This window comes from Bubalus bubalis, chromosome 10, assembly GCF_019923935.1.
Source record: "Bubalus bubalis isolate 160015118507 breed Murrah chromosome 10, NDDB_SH_1, whole genome shotgun sequence".
NCBI lineage: Eukaryota > Metazoa > Chordata > Mammalia > Artiodactyla > Bovidae > Bubalus > Bubalus bubalis.
Window position 1 is genome coordinate 88870420 of NC_059166.1, and position 17487 is coordinate 88887906.

At 37.7% G+C, this 17487-nt stretch overlaps 1 protein-coding gene across 10 annotated transcripts in view; it reads right to left on the reverse strand.

Annotated features, from left to right (window-relative positions):
• Positions 1-17487, reverse strand: part of SENP6 (SUMO specific peptidase 6) — a 130967-nt gene that overhangs the window by 79397 nt on the left and 34083 nt on the right. For 9 of the 10 annotated variants that reach the window (XM_025294865.3, XM_044924501.2, XM_025294861.3 and 6 more), the window contains exons 2-4: positions 17344-17437; positions 15284-15344; positions 3817-3959 (exon numbers count right to left, since the gene is read on the reverse strand). In XM_025294865.3, coding sequence (XP_025150650.3) covers positions 3817-3959; positions 15284-15344; positions 17344-17437 — 298 coding nt within the window. The remainder of the gene's footprint in view (positions 1-3816; positions 3960-15283; positions 15345-17343; positions 17438-17487) is intronic. The other variant, XM_044924502.2, reaches the window with a different exon arrangement.

Here is a 17487-nt window from a genome sequence, read left to right on the forward strand (position 1 = left end):
CTTTTAAACTATATACTATGAATATACAAAGCTTTCTTATGTGCCAAAATAATAATAAGTGTTAATTATTAAAAAAATTAAAAGTGCTAAATTCTACTTTTGACTCTCCACTGACTTGAAAATTAGTTAGCCTTTATGTTTCTCAAATGACTATAAACTGAGAAAGTAAAAATAAAACAGTGATTTCAATCCTATTTCTGGGATATACAATAGACCAATCATATCAGTAACAGTGGTTCACTATGACAACAACTAGGAAAGATGAATGATATCTAGAAGAAAAGCAGAATAAGAAATCTTAAGGAAAAAAAAGAAAGAAAATAAAAGGAGTGCTTCATTGAGAGTTCTGCCAAGAGAACTCACTGATCATAACAAACATACTCTTCAAACAACACAAGAGGAGACTCTACACATGGACATCACCAGATGGTCAATACCGAAATCAGACTGATTTTATTCTTTGTAGCCGAAGATGGAGAAACTCTACATAACAGTCAGCAAAAACAAGATCTGGAGCTGACTGTGGCTCAGATCATGCGCTCCTTTATTGCAAAATTCAGACTTAAAAAAGTAGATAGAGAAAACCAGTAGGTCATTCATGTATGATCTAAGTCAAATCCCTTACGTTTACACAGTGGAAATGACAAACAGATTCAACAGGTTAGATCTGATAGAGGACCTTAAGAACTATGGACAGAGGTTAATAACACTGTGGCAACCAAAACCATGCCCACAAAAAAGAAATACAGAAGACAAGATGGTTTTCTGAGGAGGCCTTACAAATACAGGAGAAAGGAGAAGAAAAAGGCAAAAAACGAAGGAAAAGATATACCCAACTGAATGCAGAGTTCCAAAGGATAGCACAGAGAGATAAGAAAGCCTTCTTAAGTGAACAATGCAAAGAAACAGAGGAAAACAATAGAATGAGAAAGACTAGAGATGTTTTCAAGAAAATTAGAGTTACCAAAGGAACAGTTCATGCAAAGATGGGCTCAATAAAGGACAGGTAAGGATCTAACAGAAGCAGAAGAGATTAAGACTAAGAAGAGGTGGCAACAATATAGGTCTTAATAACCAAGATAAGCATGATGGTGAGATCACTCACCTAGAGCCAGACATCCAGGAGTGTAAAAATCAAGTGAGCCTTAGGAAGCATTACTATGAACAAAGCTACTGGAGATGACAGAATTCCAGTTGAGCTATTTCAAATCCTTAAAGATGATGCTATGAAAGTGCTGCACTCAACATGCCAGCAAATTTGGAAAACTCAGCAGTGGCCACAGGACTGGAAAAGGTCAATTTTATTCCAATTCCAAAGAAGGGCAATACCAAAGAATGTTCAAACTACCATACAACTGCACTCGTTTCACACACTAGCAAGCTAAGGCTAAAAATCCTTCAAGCTACGCTTCAACAGTATGTGAACCAAGAACTTCCAGATGTACAAGCTGGATGTAGAAAAGGCAGAGGAACCACAGATCACAAACTGCCGACATCCGTTGGATCACAGAAAAAGCAAGAAAATTTCGGAGAAACACCTACTTCTGCTTCACTGACTACTCTAAAGCTTTGACTGTGTGGATCACAACAAACTGTGGAAAATTCGTCAGGAGATGGGAATATCAGACCACCTTATCTACCTCCTGAGAAACCTGTATGCAGGTCAAGGAACAACAGATACAACCAGACACGGAACAATGGACTGGTTCAAAATTGGCAAAGGAATACGTCAAGGCTGTGTATTGTCACCCTGCTTATTTAACGTAAATGCAGAGTCCATCAAGCGAAATGCTGAGCTGGATGAAAGCACAAGTTGGAATCAACTTTGCGAGAAATATCAGTAACCTCAGACACCACCCTAATGGCAGAAAGCAAAGAGGAATGAAAGAGACTCTTGATGAAGGTGAAAGAGGAGGGTGAAAAGCTGGCTTAAAACTCAATGTTCAGAAAATTAAGATTATGGCATCTGCTCCCATCACTTCATGGCAAATAGATGGGGGAAGAAAGGGAAACAGCCCAGACTTTATTTTCTTGGGTTCCAAAATCACTGTGGATGGTGACACTAGCAATGAAATTAAAAGATGCTTGCTCCTTGCAAGAAAAGCTATGGCAAATTTAGACAGCATATTAAAAAGCAGAGATGTCACGTCACTGACAAAGGTTCATATAGTCAAAGCTATGGTTTTTCCAGTAGTCATGTATGGATGTGAGAGTTGGACCATAAAGAAGGCTGAGTGCCGAAGAACTGATGCTTTTGAACTGTGGTGTTGGAGAAGACTCTTGAGAGTCCCTTGGACTGCAAGGAGATCCAATCAGTCAATCCTAAAGGAAATCATTCCTGAATATTCATTGGAAGAACTGATGCTGAAGCTGACACTCCAATACTTTGGCCACCTGATGCAAAGAATTAACTCACTGGAAAAGACCCTGATGTTGGGAAAGATTGAAGGCGGGAGGAGAAGGGGATGATAGAGGTTGAGATGGTTGGATGCCATCACCGACTCAATGGACATGAGTTTGAGTAAAGACGGGAGTTGGAGATGGACAGGGAGGCCTGGCATGCTGTAGTCCATGGGGTCACAGAGAGTCGGACATGACTGAGCGACTGAACTGACTGACTGATCTTTATGTATACTTAAGTATCTTTATCGGAGAAGGCAATAGCACCCCACTCCAGTACTCTTGCCTGGAAAATCCCATGGATGGAGGAGCCTGGTAGGCTGCAGTCCATGGGATCACTGAGAGTTGGACACAACTGAGTGACTTCACTTTCACTTTTCACTTTCCACTTTCATGCATTGGAGAAGGAAATGGCAACCCACTCCAGTGTTCTTGCCTGAAGAATCCCAGGGGCGGTGGAGCCTGATGGGCTGTCACCTATGGAGTCACACAGAGTCGGACTGAAGCGACTTAGCAGCAGCAGCAGCAAGTATCTTTATGACTTAAGTGTGAGGAGTTATTTTTTTTAGAAGATCCAAATAGCATGAATCAGAAGGTAAAAGTTTATTTGTTCATATGAAGATGAAAGCTTTCAGGTCAATGAAGGACTGTACAAGCAAAATTAATAGATAACTATTTGGGAAAAAATATTTGCATTCTTTAAAACGAAAATGGAATTTATCTGTTTTATACATGGAATCCTTCCAAATACAAGGGAAAATAAGGAAGTATAAATAAGAGTCACTCGGACAGCAAGGAGATCAAACCAGTCAATCCTAAAGGAAATCAACTCTGAAAATTCACTGGAAGGACTGATGCTGAAGCTCCAATACTTTGGCCACTTGACGAGAGGAGCCAACTCACTGGAAAAGACCCTGATGCTGGGAAAGACTGAAGGCAGGAGGAGAAGGGGGCAACAGAGGATGAGAGGAATGGATGGGATCATTGACTCAATGGACATGAGTGTGAGCAAACTCCAGGAGATGGTGAAGGACAGGGAAGCGTGGCAATCTATAGTCCATGGGGTAGCAAAGTGTTGGACATAACTTAGTGACTGACAACAACAACACTGAGATAATCCTGGTAAGTACTTCCCAATGGAGACATGACTTTTATGACCAGGATTTTGCTGTCTGAAAGCAAGTTCATTTCATGAAATCCTTGTGTACCAAAATTTTCCTTTCAATATTTTTATTCCAAACCAAGAAATCACTGCAATCCATCCTATTCCCAAAATTCAAAGCAAAGAATTTACACATTAGGGCCATTCTAAAAACAAAAGGTACAGGTTGGGCCAATTGACCAAACGTGGCCAATTAGTTTCTGGTGTCAAACCGTTTATCTTTTCTGTAGGGATGTACAGTAAAGTGCCTATACCTCAATTTCTTATTGCTGCTCAACATGTTAAGTCCAATTGCGTTGCCTTTCAAAGGTTTTAAACTTTCGGTCTTGTTTCGTCTTGCACATGTCTTCCAGGGATCAACAGAACTAGTAGCAACAATTTCAGATTGACGATTTAACTGTAAAAAGATCCATAGATGTTAGAGTCAATAAACAACAAAATAAGATAATTTATCAACAAGTATTTTTGAAAATCCATTTGTTAAAAAAAGTAGTAAAAATATACCAGCTATTGGAAATGGGGGAAAGGGGTGGCAGTGGCACAGACTTAAGAGTATTTCAACTATAGTACTTTTTTCCCCTTAAGCACAACACAAATATGTAGGAACATGGGTATTTATCATATTATTTCCTTTTCATTTCAGCATCACCAAAGATATTTGAGAAAATTATGAGAAAAATAAAAGGGATGAGGGTGGAGCATCTTAAGATAGCTCTTTCCTGAGAACAAAATAAAAACATTTCCCCTGCGTAACAGGCCTCGATGCACCTGTAGGACAGGACAGCCAAATACAGCAGTAAGTTATCACTGTACAAGGACAATGGCTTTAGCCAATTACCTGGATGGTTTGTTAAAACAAACTGCTGTGTCCAACTCTTACAGTTTATTCTGATTCAGTAGATTTGGGATGAGCCAGAGAATGTGCATTTCTAACAAGTCCCCAGGTTTCACAGATAGTGCTGAAAAGGGGACTACACAGCTAACGAGCCTCTGAGCCACAAATGCTGAAGCCTGCAGGCCCTAGAGCAGTGGCAACTACTAAGCCTATGTGCTGCAACTACCGTATCTGTGTGCCTAGAGCCTGTGCTCGGCAACTAGAGAAGTCACCGCAATGACAAGCCTGCGCACCTCAATGAAGAGTGGCCTCACTCACCGCAACTAAAGAAAGGCCCTGTGCAGCAATGAAGACCCAGCACAGCCAAAAATAAATAAATACAGCAGTGTGCACATGCCAAAAAAAATTCTGAGACATTTCCATTAGGACTAACCATTTAATTTCACCCCTCCATATACAGATAATTACAACAAATAAATGACTGCTTATGGCATTTGGCTTCCGAGGTGGTGGCTCAGTGGTAAATAATCTGCCTGCCAATGCAGGAGACTGAGGAGACGTGGGTTCAATCCCTGGGTTCAGGAAGATCCCTTGGAGGGGGAAATGGTAACCCACTCCAGAATTCTTCCTGGGATAATCCCATGGACAGAGGAACCTTCCGAGCTACAGCTCACAGGGTCTCAAACAGTCAGACACAACTGAGCACACGCACACATAGACAGCATTATGATAATTACTACATACTCAATATCTCACTTCATCTGCATATTTTATACATTTCAGTAGTTCTTCAGACTGGGATTCAGAAGCTACACCTAAAACATCAGGCAAATTACTTGACACTACTGAACTGAATGGCAGGATTAATATGCTCAAATTTCCCACTTCAGTTCTCTTTCTCCAACAAAATCTCTTCACCATGTATCACTGAAACTTTATGGGAACTCTGTTCCTAGATTATGAAAGATCACTGAGCTTAGACAGCAAAGTAACTTGTCTAAACTGGTTAAATGGATTTGAACCAAGTATTGACCTGACAACAAACCCTATGCTTTCCCATACTACACTGCATGTAAGGAATTTTTTATAGTGTTACTTGCAGAAATGTGGGCTTCCCTAGTGGCTCAGATGGTAAAGAATCTGCCTGCAATGCAGGAGACCTGGGTTTGATTCCTGGGTTGGAAGATCCCCTGGAGAAGGGAATGGCTACCCTCTCCAGTATTGTTGCCTGGAGAATCCCATGGACAGAGGAGCCTGGCAGGCTACAGTCCATGGGGTCACAAAGAGTCAGACACGACTAAGCAACTTTCACTTCACTTCATTTTGCAGAAATATAAATACTATAAATTATGGAAATATAATTATAGATATTAATTCTTAACCAGAAGAGACAAACCCAAACTATGTTATTCCAAGTTAACACTCAAAATCGTAAATCTCAAAATCAAAGGAATAAAAATTTCTTTATATGTTAATAAATGTAGAAAGCTAATCCTAAGATAAAAAATTATCTTACTCAATATACAGGCACCTAACTCAGCAAATTCAACCATATTTCTTGACTAAGTGCTAACACATTTTCAAATTTCCTTTTTAAGAAAATATTTAGGCATAGCAATAGACAACTCAAAGTTCATCATTAAAGCAAGATTTGCATAAGACAAATTCTTAAATTTCCCAATTCTGCTACCAATAGGTTACTATCAAAAGCTATACACAGTCAGCAGTAAGACAAACAGTACTTTCAGTTTTGTAGATAACTCATGAAAAACATTTAGTGCATTGTTAAATTGCCTTAGAAAAGGGCCCTTACTATCTGTTATACTTAGAAAGTAGCTTGCAGGGGGTGGGGGCAGGGGGAATGTCACCCCATAGGAGAATCACAGGCAGAGTACATCATGAGAAACGCTGGGCTGGAAGAAGCACAAGCTGGAATCAAGATTGCTGGGAGAAATATCAATAACCTCAGATATGCAGATGACACCACCCTTATGGCAGAAAGTGAAGAGGAACTCAAAAGCCTCTTGATGAAAGTAAAAGCGGAGAGTGAAAAAGTTGGCTTAAAGCTCAACATTCAGAAGACGAAGATCATGGCATCCAGTCCCATCACTTCATGGCAAATAGACGGGGCAACAGTGGAAACAGTGGCAGACTTTATTTTTGGGGGCTCCAAAATCACTGCAGATGGTGACTGCAGCCATGAAATTAAAAGACGCTTACTCCTTGGAAGGAAAGTTATGACCAACCTAGATAGCATATTCAAAAGCAGAGACATTATTTTGCCAACAAAGGTCTGTCTAGTCAAGGCTATGGTTTTTCCTGTGGTCATGTATGAATGTGAGAGTTGGACTGTGAAGAAAGCTGAGTGCCGAAGAATTGATGCTTTTGAACTGTGGTATTGGAGAAGACTCTTGAGAGTCCCTTGGACTGCAAGGAGATCCAACCAGTCCATTCTGAAGGAGATCAGCCCTGGGTGTTCTTTGGAAGGAATGATGCTAAAGCTGAAACTCCAGTACTTTGGCCACCTCATGCGAAGAGTTGACTCATTGGAAAAGACTGATGCTGGGAGGGATTGGGGACAGGAGGAGAAGGGGACAACAGAGGATGAGACGGCTGGATGGCATCACTGACTCGATGGACGTGAGTCTGAGTGAACTCCGGGAGTTGGTGATGGACAGTGAGGCCTGGCATGCTGCAATTTATGGGGTCGCAAAGAGTCGGACACGACTGAGTGACTGAACTGAACTGAACTGAAATTTGTAAAAGAGTCTCTTCTCATGCAGTTACAAACCTACAGTACAGAATTAAAGCTGCCAGAAAATTTAGAGCTATCTGTTGAATTAAAATACAACATATAAATTATTTCAGATGCATGGCACATCTACTTTTCTTTATGTAATAAATAATTTTTATTTTATTTTACTCATATTCTTGGTAATCTACATCAAATTATTGAGAGAAAGTTGTAAACAAGTAAAGTTCGAGCCATTTATGACCATCTCATGGATTAGAATACTACTATTATTCAGTCTAAAAGTGAAAGTGAAAGTTGCTCAGTCCTGTGTGACTCTGCAACCCCACAGACTATACTATACAGTCCATGGAATTCTCCAGGCCAGAATACTGGAGTGGGTAGTCTAGCCCTTCTCCAGGGGATCTTCCCAAGCCAGGAATCGAACCAGGGTCTCCTGCATTGCAGGAGGATTCTTCACCAACTGAGCTATGAGGAAAGCCCCAATTCAGTCTAAAGGCCCCCCCAAAACTTTAATTTTCCTTCCCCTCTAACCCTCAGTTTCCACGTGGCAGTAGTGGCAAAGAACCCATTTGCCAATGCAGAGATGGTAAGAGACATGGGTTTGATTCCTGGGTCTGTAAGATCCCCTGGAGGAGAGCATGGCAACCCACTCCAGTATTTTTGCCTGGAGAATCCCATGGACAGAGGAGGCTAGCGGGCTACAGTTCACAGGTCGCAAAGAGTCCACATGAAAAGCCCTAGGTGGATTACAAAGTCTCAGAATTCTCACAACCATCCTATAGTTACATGCAGACCTAAAACCTGATATTCTAACTACTTTAATATGGGCTTCCCTGATGGCTCAGTGGTAAAGAATCTGTCTGCAATGTGGGAGACCCAGGTTTGATCCCTGGTTCAGGAAGATCCCCTAGAGGAGGAAACGGCAACCCACTCCAGTATTCTGGCCTGGGAAATTCCATGGACATTAGAGTCTGGCAAATTACAGTCAACAGGGTTGCAAAGAGTGAGACGCAACTGACCAACTGAACACACACACACGTACTCTAATTCATAGACCATAGGCTGTGGGCCAGATTTGGCCTTTGAGTCTTGGTCTGCTAATCCTTGTATTTTAACATTAATCATTAATAACTAATAAGCAGCCAGTTACCAGAATATAAGCTCCACCGGAATAAGAAACTTGTCTGTTTTGCTCTCCATCATCTAGAACACTGTTAACAATACCTATTTTGCGCCATGATTATTTCACTGGGACTGCTAAATGTGCAAAAGTTACCAACATGTGTGTCTTCCTCCCAAGCTTACCGCACATCACAACGACAATTAAAAACAAAAAACTATTCAGGAAATTTAGCATCTAAGAATATCAGAAAATAAGACAGTATAAAGGAATCTATTAAATGATTAAAGACATTAAAAATATGTTAAAGGTTCTGAAATTCTTAAAATTGAAATGGAAACAAACAGTACAGAAAGAACAAGGTACTATGAAAAACATAAAATTTTAAAAGAGAACCAACAGTTCTACAAATTATATTTAAATTGTTTTTAAAAAAAGAAAAAGAAATGAATGACTAAACAGCAGATTAGGTATAGCTGAAGATAAAAGTGAACTGGAGGACACAACTGAGAAAACTATATAGAATATGGTATAGGAATGATTTTTTTTTTGGCCCTTTATCTTTTTTCTTTTACACATAAAATATACATTAAAGGGCATAAAAGAAAGATGGTCTAATAATACCTAATAAAATTAGTTCCAGAAAAAATGAGGAAAGGCAATATCTAGATAATGACCAAAATTTTTTCAGAATTAATAAAAAACATGCATCCTTTATATAAAGAGGCACAATGAAACTGCAGGAACCCAAAAGCAAAAAGATTATTCTGTGAAAGAGAAGGGGAAGAATACTAAAACACTTTGAACCAAAATAAAGGCTTTCTCCTAATTCTACACTCATTTTCAAATACAGTAAAGGGGCTACATTAAACTAATGACCCATAAGGACCTATATACTACCCACACTATTAAAGAGACTTTCTTTTACACAAAGACTTTCTAAGGGACCAACAGATATGGACCATTTTAAGAAAATCAACTCCTACTGTACAATTGTGCTCATTTCACATACTAGTAAGGTAATGCTCAAATCCTTCAAGCAAGGCTTCAGCAGTACATGAACTGAGAAATTCTACAAGATGGGTTTACAACAGCAGAGAAACCAGAGATTAAACTGCCAACATCCATTGGCACACAGAGAAAGACAAACATCTACTTCTGCTTCACTGACTACACTAAAGCCTTTGACTCTGTGGATCAAACAAACCGGAAAATTCTCAAAGAGATGGGAGTACCAGACCACCTTATCTGTCTCCTGAGAAACCTGTATGCAGATCAAGAAGCAACAGTTAGAACTGGACATGGAATAATGGACTGGTTCCAAATTTGAAAAGGAGTATGAAAAGGCTGTATGTTTTCACCTTGCTTATTTAATTTATATGCAGAGCATATCATGCGAAATGCCGGACTGGATGAAGCACAAGCTGGAATCAAGATTGCCGGAAGAAATATCAATAACCCTAGATATGCAGAGGACAACACCCTTATGGCAGAAAGAGAAGAACTAAAGAGCCTCTTAATGAAAGAGCAGAGTGAAAAAGCTAGCTTAAAACTCAACATTCAAAAAATAAAGATCATGGCATCCAATCCCATCACTTCATGGAAAATAGAAGGAGAAAAAGTGGAAACAGTGACAGATTTTATTTTCATGGGCTCCAAAATAACTGTAAACGGTAACTGCAGCTATGAAATTAAAAGATGCTTGCTCCTTGGAAGGAAAGCGATGCAAACCTAGACAGCATATTAAAAAGCAGAGACATCACTTTGCCAACAAAGGTCTGTATAGTCAAAGCTATGGTTTTTCCAGTAGTCATATACAGATGTGAGACCTGGACCATAAAGAAGGCTGAGCGCCAAAGAACTGCTGCTTTTTAACTGTGGTACTGCAGAAGACTTTTGAGAATCCCCTGGACAGCAAGATCAAACCAGTCAATTCCAAAGGAAATCAGTCCTGAATATTCATTGAAACGATTGATGCTGAAGCTGAAGCTCCAATACTTCAGCAGCCTAATACAAAGAGCTGACTCACTGAAAAAGACCCTGATGCTGGGTAAGATTGAAGGCAACGGTGGCAACAGAGGATAAGATGGTCAGATGGCGTCACTCACTCAATGAATTTGAGCAAACTCCAGGAGATAGTGAAGGGCAGGGAAGCCTGGCATGCTCCAGTCCATAGGGTGGCAAAAGTGTTTGGACACGACTTACTGACTGAACAACAACCACTTTAACACTTTCTTAAAATTGATTTAACACCCATCTATAGAAAAGGCATCATGTAATATCTCCTTTCCCATCTTCACTTTCACAGTAAACTTCTTCCACTTTACAAAAGACATAATTCTTACTGTATTAAGAGTTTAAAAACCTCATGAAAAGAACATTTGTAAATACTGGTATCCGGAACCTCTTTTGGCCCTAGAGTAGAGTTTCCTATCTTTCCCTGTTTTATATATATTTCTGTTAAAATTGAACCTATAGTTGAAAACAGTATTCTGGACCAACTTAGGGTTTTCTTAAAATAACTATTTAATATAATGCAAAATGGAAAAGCAAAAGTGATGAAAACTTTCATTTAATGACTTTATATCTCTACTTTAGTTAGTATCAAGAAAAGCATTGCCCCAAGGAAAAAAATCATGTGAGAACAATGAAAAGAAAGCCCTCCTCCCCCGCAAAAAAATTTAAATTTGCACACATTTATTACAAGCAGGTAAAAAATTCAGGTCAAAACCAAGGCTGTATTTTTCTACTAGAATTCCATGGTAAAATGTCATCATAAGGAGGGAAATTAACAGGTATATTTGAAATAAAAACATGCATATTTGAAAAAAAAATCTACTTATTACAGATCAATAATATGTCTGGTTTAACTGATGGCCTTGTCAAGTAAGTGATGTGAAAGCATTTCCCACAGATCACATGAACTAAATATGCAGTTCCAAAATTTAAGAAAATATACAAAAACAAAATATTTTACAAACCATATGGGCAAAGGCCAATTAATAATGAGCAAGATTTCAGTATTTTCAGTTATTTCTGAGATCATCTGGTTAAAACAAAAGGAAGTAACAAGTATAACTACTGCTGCTGCTGCTAAGTCACTTCAGTCGTGTCCAACTCTGTGAGACCCCATAGACGGAAGCCCACCAGGCTCCCCCATCCCTGGGATTCTCCAGGCAAGAACACTGGAGTGGGTTGCCATTTCCTTCTCCAACGCAGGAAAGTGAAAAGTGAAAGTGAAGTCGCTCAGTCATGTCCGACACATTAAGTACTGATAAAGCCTTTTTAATATATTTCCCCCAAATTCAGACAGACAACAAATCTAAAGACTGGATTACAAATTATGTTAAGCTTTCAAACTTACATTACATTGCCATGTGATTTTTTTTTTTTTTGGCTGCACTGGTTCTTCACTGCAGTGCACAGGATTCCAGTAGAATCCTGGAACTGGCAGCCTCTGGAGCAGTAAGGCTCAGTAGTTATGACACAAGCTTTCTGTTGCATCACACAGGCTTAGTTAGCTGCCCCACGTCATGTGGGGTCTTAGTTTCCCAACTGGGGACTGAACCGGAATCCCTGCATTGGAAGGACTGGACCACCAAGGAAGCTTCTACTATGTGATTTCTGCCATTTAAATCAAAAGGAAAGAACTGAGGGATAAATGCTATAGCAGTTATCACTATATCCATCTATTATGTGACCAAGATTTCTCAGCACTCATATCTAAAAAAACATAAAATTACTGTTGGAAGTTACAGCAGAGCAATTAATATTTATGGATACATAAACTAAATGAATAAGAAAAGAAAATAGCAACGCCATCAATTTTAAGAAATATATTTCCAATATAACTACTCAATAGGTTTAACAATTATAAATTACATGTTTATTAGTAATTATAAATAATTTAATCCAGTAAAAAAAACATTTAACAACTTTTAGTGGCAAGATCACTAAATATTAAATTTCAACAAATGTATATATCTTTTTATTCAGTAAACATATATCTATGAAGTATGATAGAGTAATTAAAATATTTTCAATTGCATAAAAATATATCATGTGAAGTTAAAATATATATATAGGGACTTCCCTGGTGGTCTAGTGGCTAAGATTCCACGCTCACAACTCAGGGAGCCCAGGTTTAACCCGTGGTCAGGGAACAAGATCCCACATGCTGCAACCAAGAGTTCACACGCCACAACTAAAGATCCAGCATTCAGCACTGAAGACCAAAGATCCTATGGGCCTCAACTAAGACTGAGAGAAAAAAAGCACAATATGAATTTTCCAACTGTTAAAAGAGGAGATGGCATACATATTTTTTAAGTTTTTTAAAATTGAAAAATAGTTGATTTGCAATGTTGTTGTACATGTATTTTTAAAACAGATGATGATGAATATCAGATCTGAACTATCTTTAGAGATCACAGGATACACAGTGTTGTGTAAGTTTTATTTTTAAAATATCAACATGTACATCCTCAAAAATGTGTAACAAGGCAAATACTTTATTTAAAAAAGGGGTGGGCAGGGTATCTGCAAGAAAAAAAAAAAGTGAAAGTGGCTCAGTTGTGTCTGATTCTTTGCAACTCCATGGACTATAAAGCTCATGGAATTCTCCAGGCCAGAATGCTGGAGTGGGTAGCCTTTCCCTTCTTTAGGGGATCTTCCCAACTCGGGGATCGAACCCAGGTCTCCCACATTGCAGGCGGATTCTTTACCAGCCAAGCCAAACGGATTCTTTACCAGCCAAGCCAAACCTCCCAAATCAAAAACCTAGACTGAGAAGAACCTCTGCTTATAAACTAATATCTGTATATCTATAGTACTTCTATTCACTGGACTACTACATAGCAATAAGTAGCAATACTATAGAGCCTATCCCTTCTCCAGCAGATCTTCTCGGGAAGATCTTCTCTGCATCGGCCCAGGAATCAAACCAGGGTCTGCTGCATTGCCAACTGAACTATGAGGGAAGCCCATATCTAGCAATAAAACAGATGATAAAGATATCAAAATACTTGGCTATGGAGTGATCTTACAGACTACACTACCAAGTAAAAAACCAAGATACCAAACAATGTTGAGGGTTTCTTCAAGAAGGGTGGCATATTCTAATGTTAAAAAAAAAAAAAAAAAACAACGGAAGGCTAAGCCATATAATATTTAAAGCAGGTCACCCATGGGTAAAAGAGAAGGGAAAAGAGGGAATCAGGACAAAAGTTAGAATTTTCTGAATAAAATTCTTTTGCAGATTTGACTTGGAACCATGAAAACATCTTTTGCATAATTATAAAATACATTAAATTCAAAACATTTTTAAAAAAGCATATCCTCAAAGCAACAAAAAAAAGTTTAAATAAATAAATCAGCATAACTCTCACCCAAATGGTAGAATTACAAACCAAGAAAAAATAATTTCAAGTGTCTTTAAAACACAGTAATTTAAATACACATTTTTAGTGAGATAAACCTAGTGAGATATGCCACCAACAAGGAAATAAAAAGACTTTAAATTATTTTATTAGTAACTATATTTGTATTGATACTGTGAAACTATTTGTCTAAAAGGATAAAGCAAGTAAGTTACTAAATTAACATCATTAGGAACCAAGACACTCAACCCAAAAGCTATGAAAGAAAAATAGTGTTGTATTTGACAGTGTAAGAAAATATCTTTTCTCCAAGGCAATAACCACCAAAAGTGAATTAGCAGGAAAAAACTAGTTTAAATTACTAATAACTATTATTAGTATCACAGCAGTGGGCTCCTTTCTTTAAAATACCATTATTTTGTCAAATCTAAGAAACCATTATAAGATACATTATTATTGTCTATACTAATGTACAAAACATTTTTAACTCAACAAGAGGCATCCAGTTAGATTTTAGAGATGTCAAAAATGTGGGAAAATGTGTCTGAGATTCAACATGAAAAGAATTTCTACAAATTAATGTATTCCAAAGACCAAATGGAAAAAAAGGGCAAAAGATATCAAGTAACAATTATCAAAAGGGAAATAAATGGACTATATGTATTATGAGTGAGGTATTCAAACCACATTCAAAAGAAATACAAAGTAAGACTACAGTGAGATACTATTTTTTATTGCAAAGATCAAAAGGATGATAATATTGCTAAAGTGTGAGGGAACTCAGGCATGCTCTGACATTGCTGGTTAAAGTCTAAATCAGGTATAACAAAATTAGAAATGTACCTGTCCTGATATAGCAGCTGTACTTCTAGAAATTTATCCTGCAGATATGCTGATAAATGTGCAAAATAACCCATATAGAGGCTAGTTTATGCAACATTACTTTAAGTGGGGGAAGAAAGCTGATAGATCTTTCCATATGTTGGTGCTGGATAACAGCAATATATCACACACTGGAACACTATGCACCTACTGAAAAGAATGCTGCTGCGGCTGCTAAGTCGCTTCAGTCGTGTCCAACTCTGTGCGACCCCACAGACGGCAGCCCACCAGGCTCCCCCGTCCCTGGGATTCTCCAGGCAAGAACACTGGAGTGGATTGCCATTTCCTTCTCCAATGCATGAAAGTGAAAAGTGAGAGTGAAGTCGCTCAGTCGTGTCCAACTCTTAGCGACCCCATGGACTGCAGCCTACCAGGCTCCTCCATCCATGGGATCTTCCAGGCAAGAGTACTGAGTGGTGTGCCATTGCCTTCTCCGACTGAAAAGAATGAGGGTGATTTTAATGGACTCTTATGGTTGGTGTCTTAAGATATATTAATTTTACAAAATAAGATTACAAACAGTGTGTACAATATACTACTGGTGGAGAAAGAGTAAGAAAGTGGGATGAGAATACAGATTTTCTTTGTGATAAATAAAATATTTCTGATGAGATAAACAAGAAGCTACGAATACCATTTGCCTCTGGGATGGGAATGTGGGTGGCTTGGACTTACAATCACAAATACAAATCTTCTGATGTATTAGTTTTTAGTATATAACCTAAAAAAAAAATTAAAAAGCAACACTTGCCTTTTTTCCTTTTGAGGTTTCAGAATCCTCATCTTCATCTACACTGGGTAGATTTGCCTCACTACATAGAAAATAAGGGGGAAAAAAAATCTTCAGTGACAATTACAACTCATACATTATATTCAGAAGTTTTATTCTCCTTGTTCACTTAATACAGAGATCAGCAAACTTTCTGTAAAGGGCCAGAGACTAAATATTTTAGAATTTTGCAAGCCATATGGCCTCTGAAGCCACTCCTCATCTTTGCTTTGCAACTAAAGTATGAAAGCAGCCACAGACTAAATATGTGGTTGTGTTCCAATAAAACCATAACAAAGTCCAATGATGGGCCAGACTGGGCCCACTGGCCGTTGTTTATTGACCTCTGCCATAAATGAACACGTAGTTTTTGTTTTCATCTTAACTACAGATTTCATCTACTTTCACTCATTTTTCCTTTCTGTCTTGGATTTTAAATTAGGGGGAAAGGACTCAAAAACAAAACAGAAGTAAAGAAACATACTGTTAAGAAAATCTTAGTTGATGGAAAAAAAGTAATTTCAATGGTATTAACCCAATAAAATTGTTACACCTCTACCATTCTGAGAAATATCAAACCTTCACTGAGAATTATTGACCTCAGATTCTAAAAGACCAGAATCATGTATCTATTAACAGTTCATGTTAATCTGAACACAATGATAAACCAACTGTAATTTATAAATGAAGCATACAGAACAGGGAGCACCGTAAAAGACACATTTTTATACAGGACAAATATTCTATCAAATAAAGTAAAAATAAATCCTTCTGAAGACAACTCTGCTAAACTGTTTTTAGTTAAAATCTTAGCTATTAAAATAAAGATGTAAACTGTTTCAATATTGCTTGTATACAACTTTTTAAATGCTCTCCTACAAACATTTTACAAAAATGTTTAAAAAGTGGTTCATTTTTAACATTGAACATCTTAACATTTAAAGGTGGTCTACTCAATTTCTGTAAATTTTTAACTTAACATTAAACATCTTAACATTTAAAGGTGGTCTACTCAATTTCAGGTTTAATGCCAATTTGTCAAAACAACACCTAAGTAACAAACATCTGTAATAAAAAATAATCAGAAATAAAAAGAAAGAAGGCCATAAAAATGCCAATTTTGAGTGAGAAACTTACTGGTTCAAAGTTCTCCTTCAAATAAAACTTAACTTCAAATTCAACATCTCACAGGTGAAGGCACCTAAAGTGGTAATGATGAACGGAGCTGTTGCCCAGACAGAAGGGAAGTACCTACAATACTTAGCCAATATACTCTGAAAGACTTCTTGCATAAAGTTTCTAAAAAGTACTTGCAGTTTTGGTAGAACTTAAGTGTATATATTTATGTATCTCTTGATTTGCTATTTGTTCTGGCCAGCAGAAACCAGATCAATAACCAAGAAACTAATAGCAATGCTAAAATTGTAATACAAATCTCATGACATGCAAAAGGTTGTATGAAAGCCATTTAAAAATCTACAGCAGTCACTCCAAGTACATTAACAGAGTATAATGAACGCTTCACTTAACTTCTGTCTGGGTCAACACCTGTGTTTAGCATTTATAGGGTTTCTGCTTTCTCTGGTAGCAATCTATGATGAACATGGTTGGGGACGGGGTGGGGGGTTGGGGAGAGTTTCAACTGCAAAGACAGACACTAAACTTTCTTACAAACTTCAGAAACTGTAATCTGCGTTCATTCACTCCTGGTAAATGGTGGCTTTTCTTATCACTACCTGAACAGAGTGCCATATTAAAAAAAAAATAATGTCTTTAATAGGAAATCCACAATATGGTCAACTTTTAATCATAAGATTACATGTATAATATGTACATATTTATACATTGCAAAAGATGAAGAAATATAACCACATAATTATTTACCAATAAAACAATTGCTTTTTCTTTCCTTAATGCTACTGTAAGTCAATGTTTTCTTAAGAATATCATACTCTTAAAAATATTTCCATGGAACATAAATTGTTTTTCTAATGAAAGTTTCATTCTTATAAAATATCTGAGTGGGTAAAAAGAATTCTTACTCTTTATCTGTATCTCCTTCACTTTCTTCTCCATGATCAAAGCTCCAATTATTTTTAAAACCTCCATCTCTTTTAGATTCTGATCTAGCCAAAGCTGAAATAAAAACAAACTCAGATAAGTATTCATTAATAGAGCTATTCAAT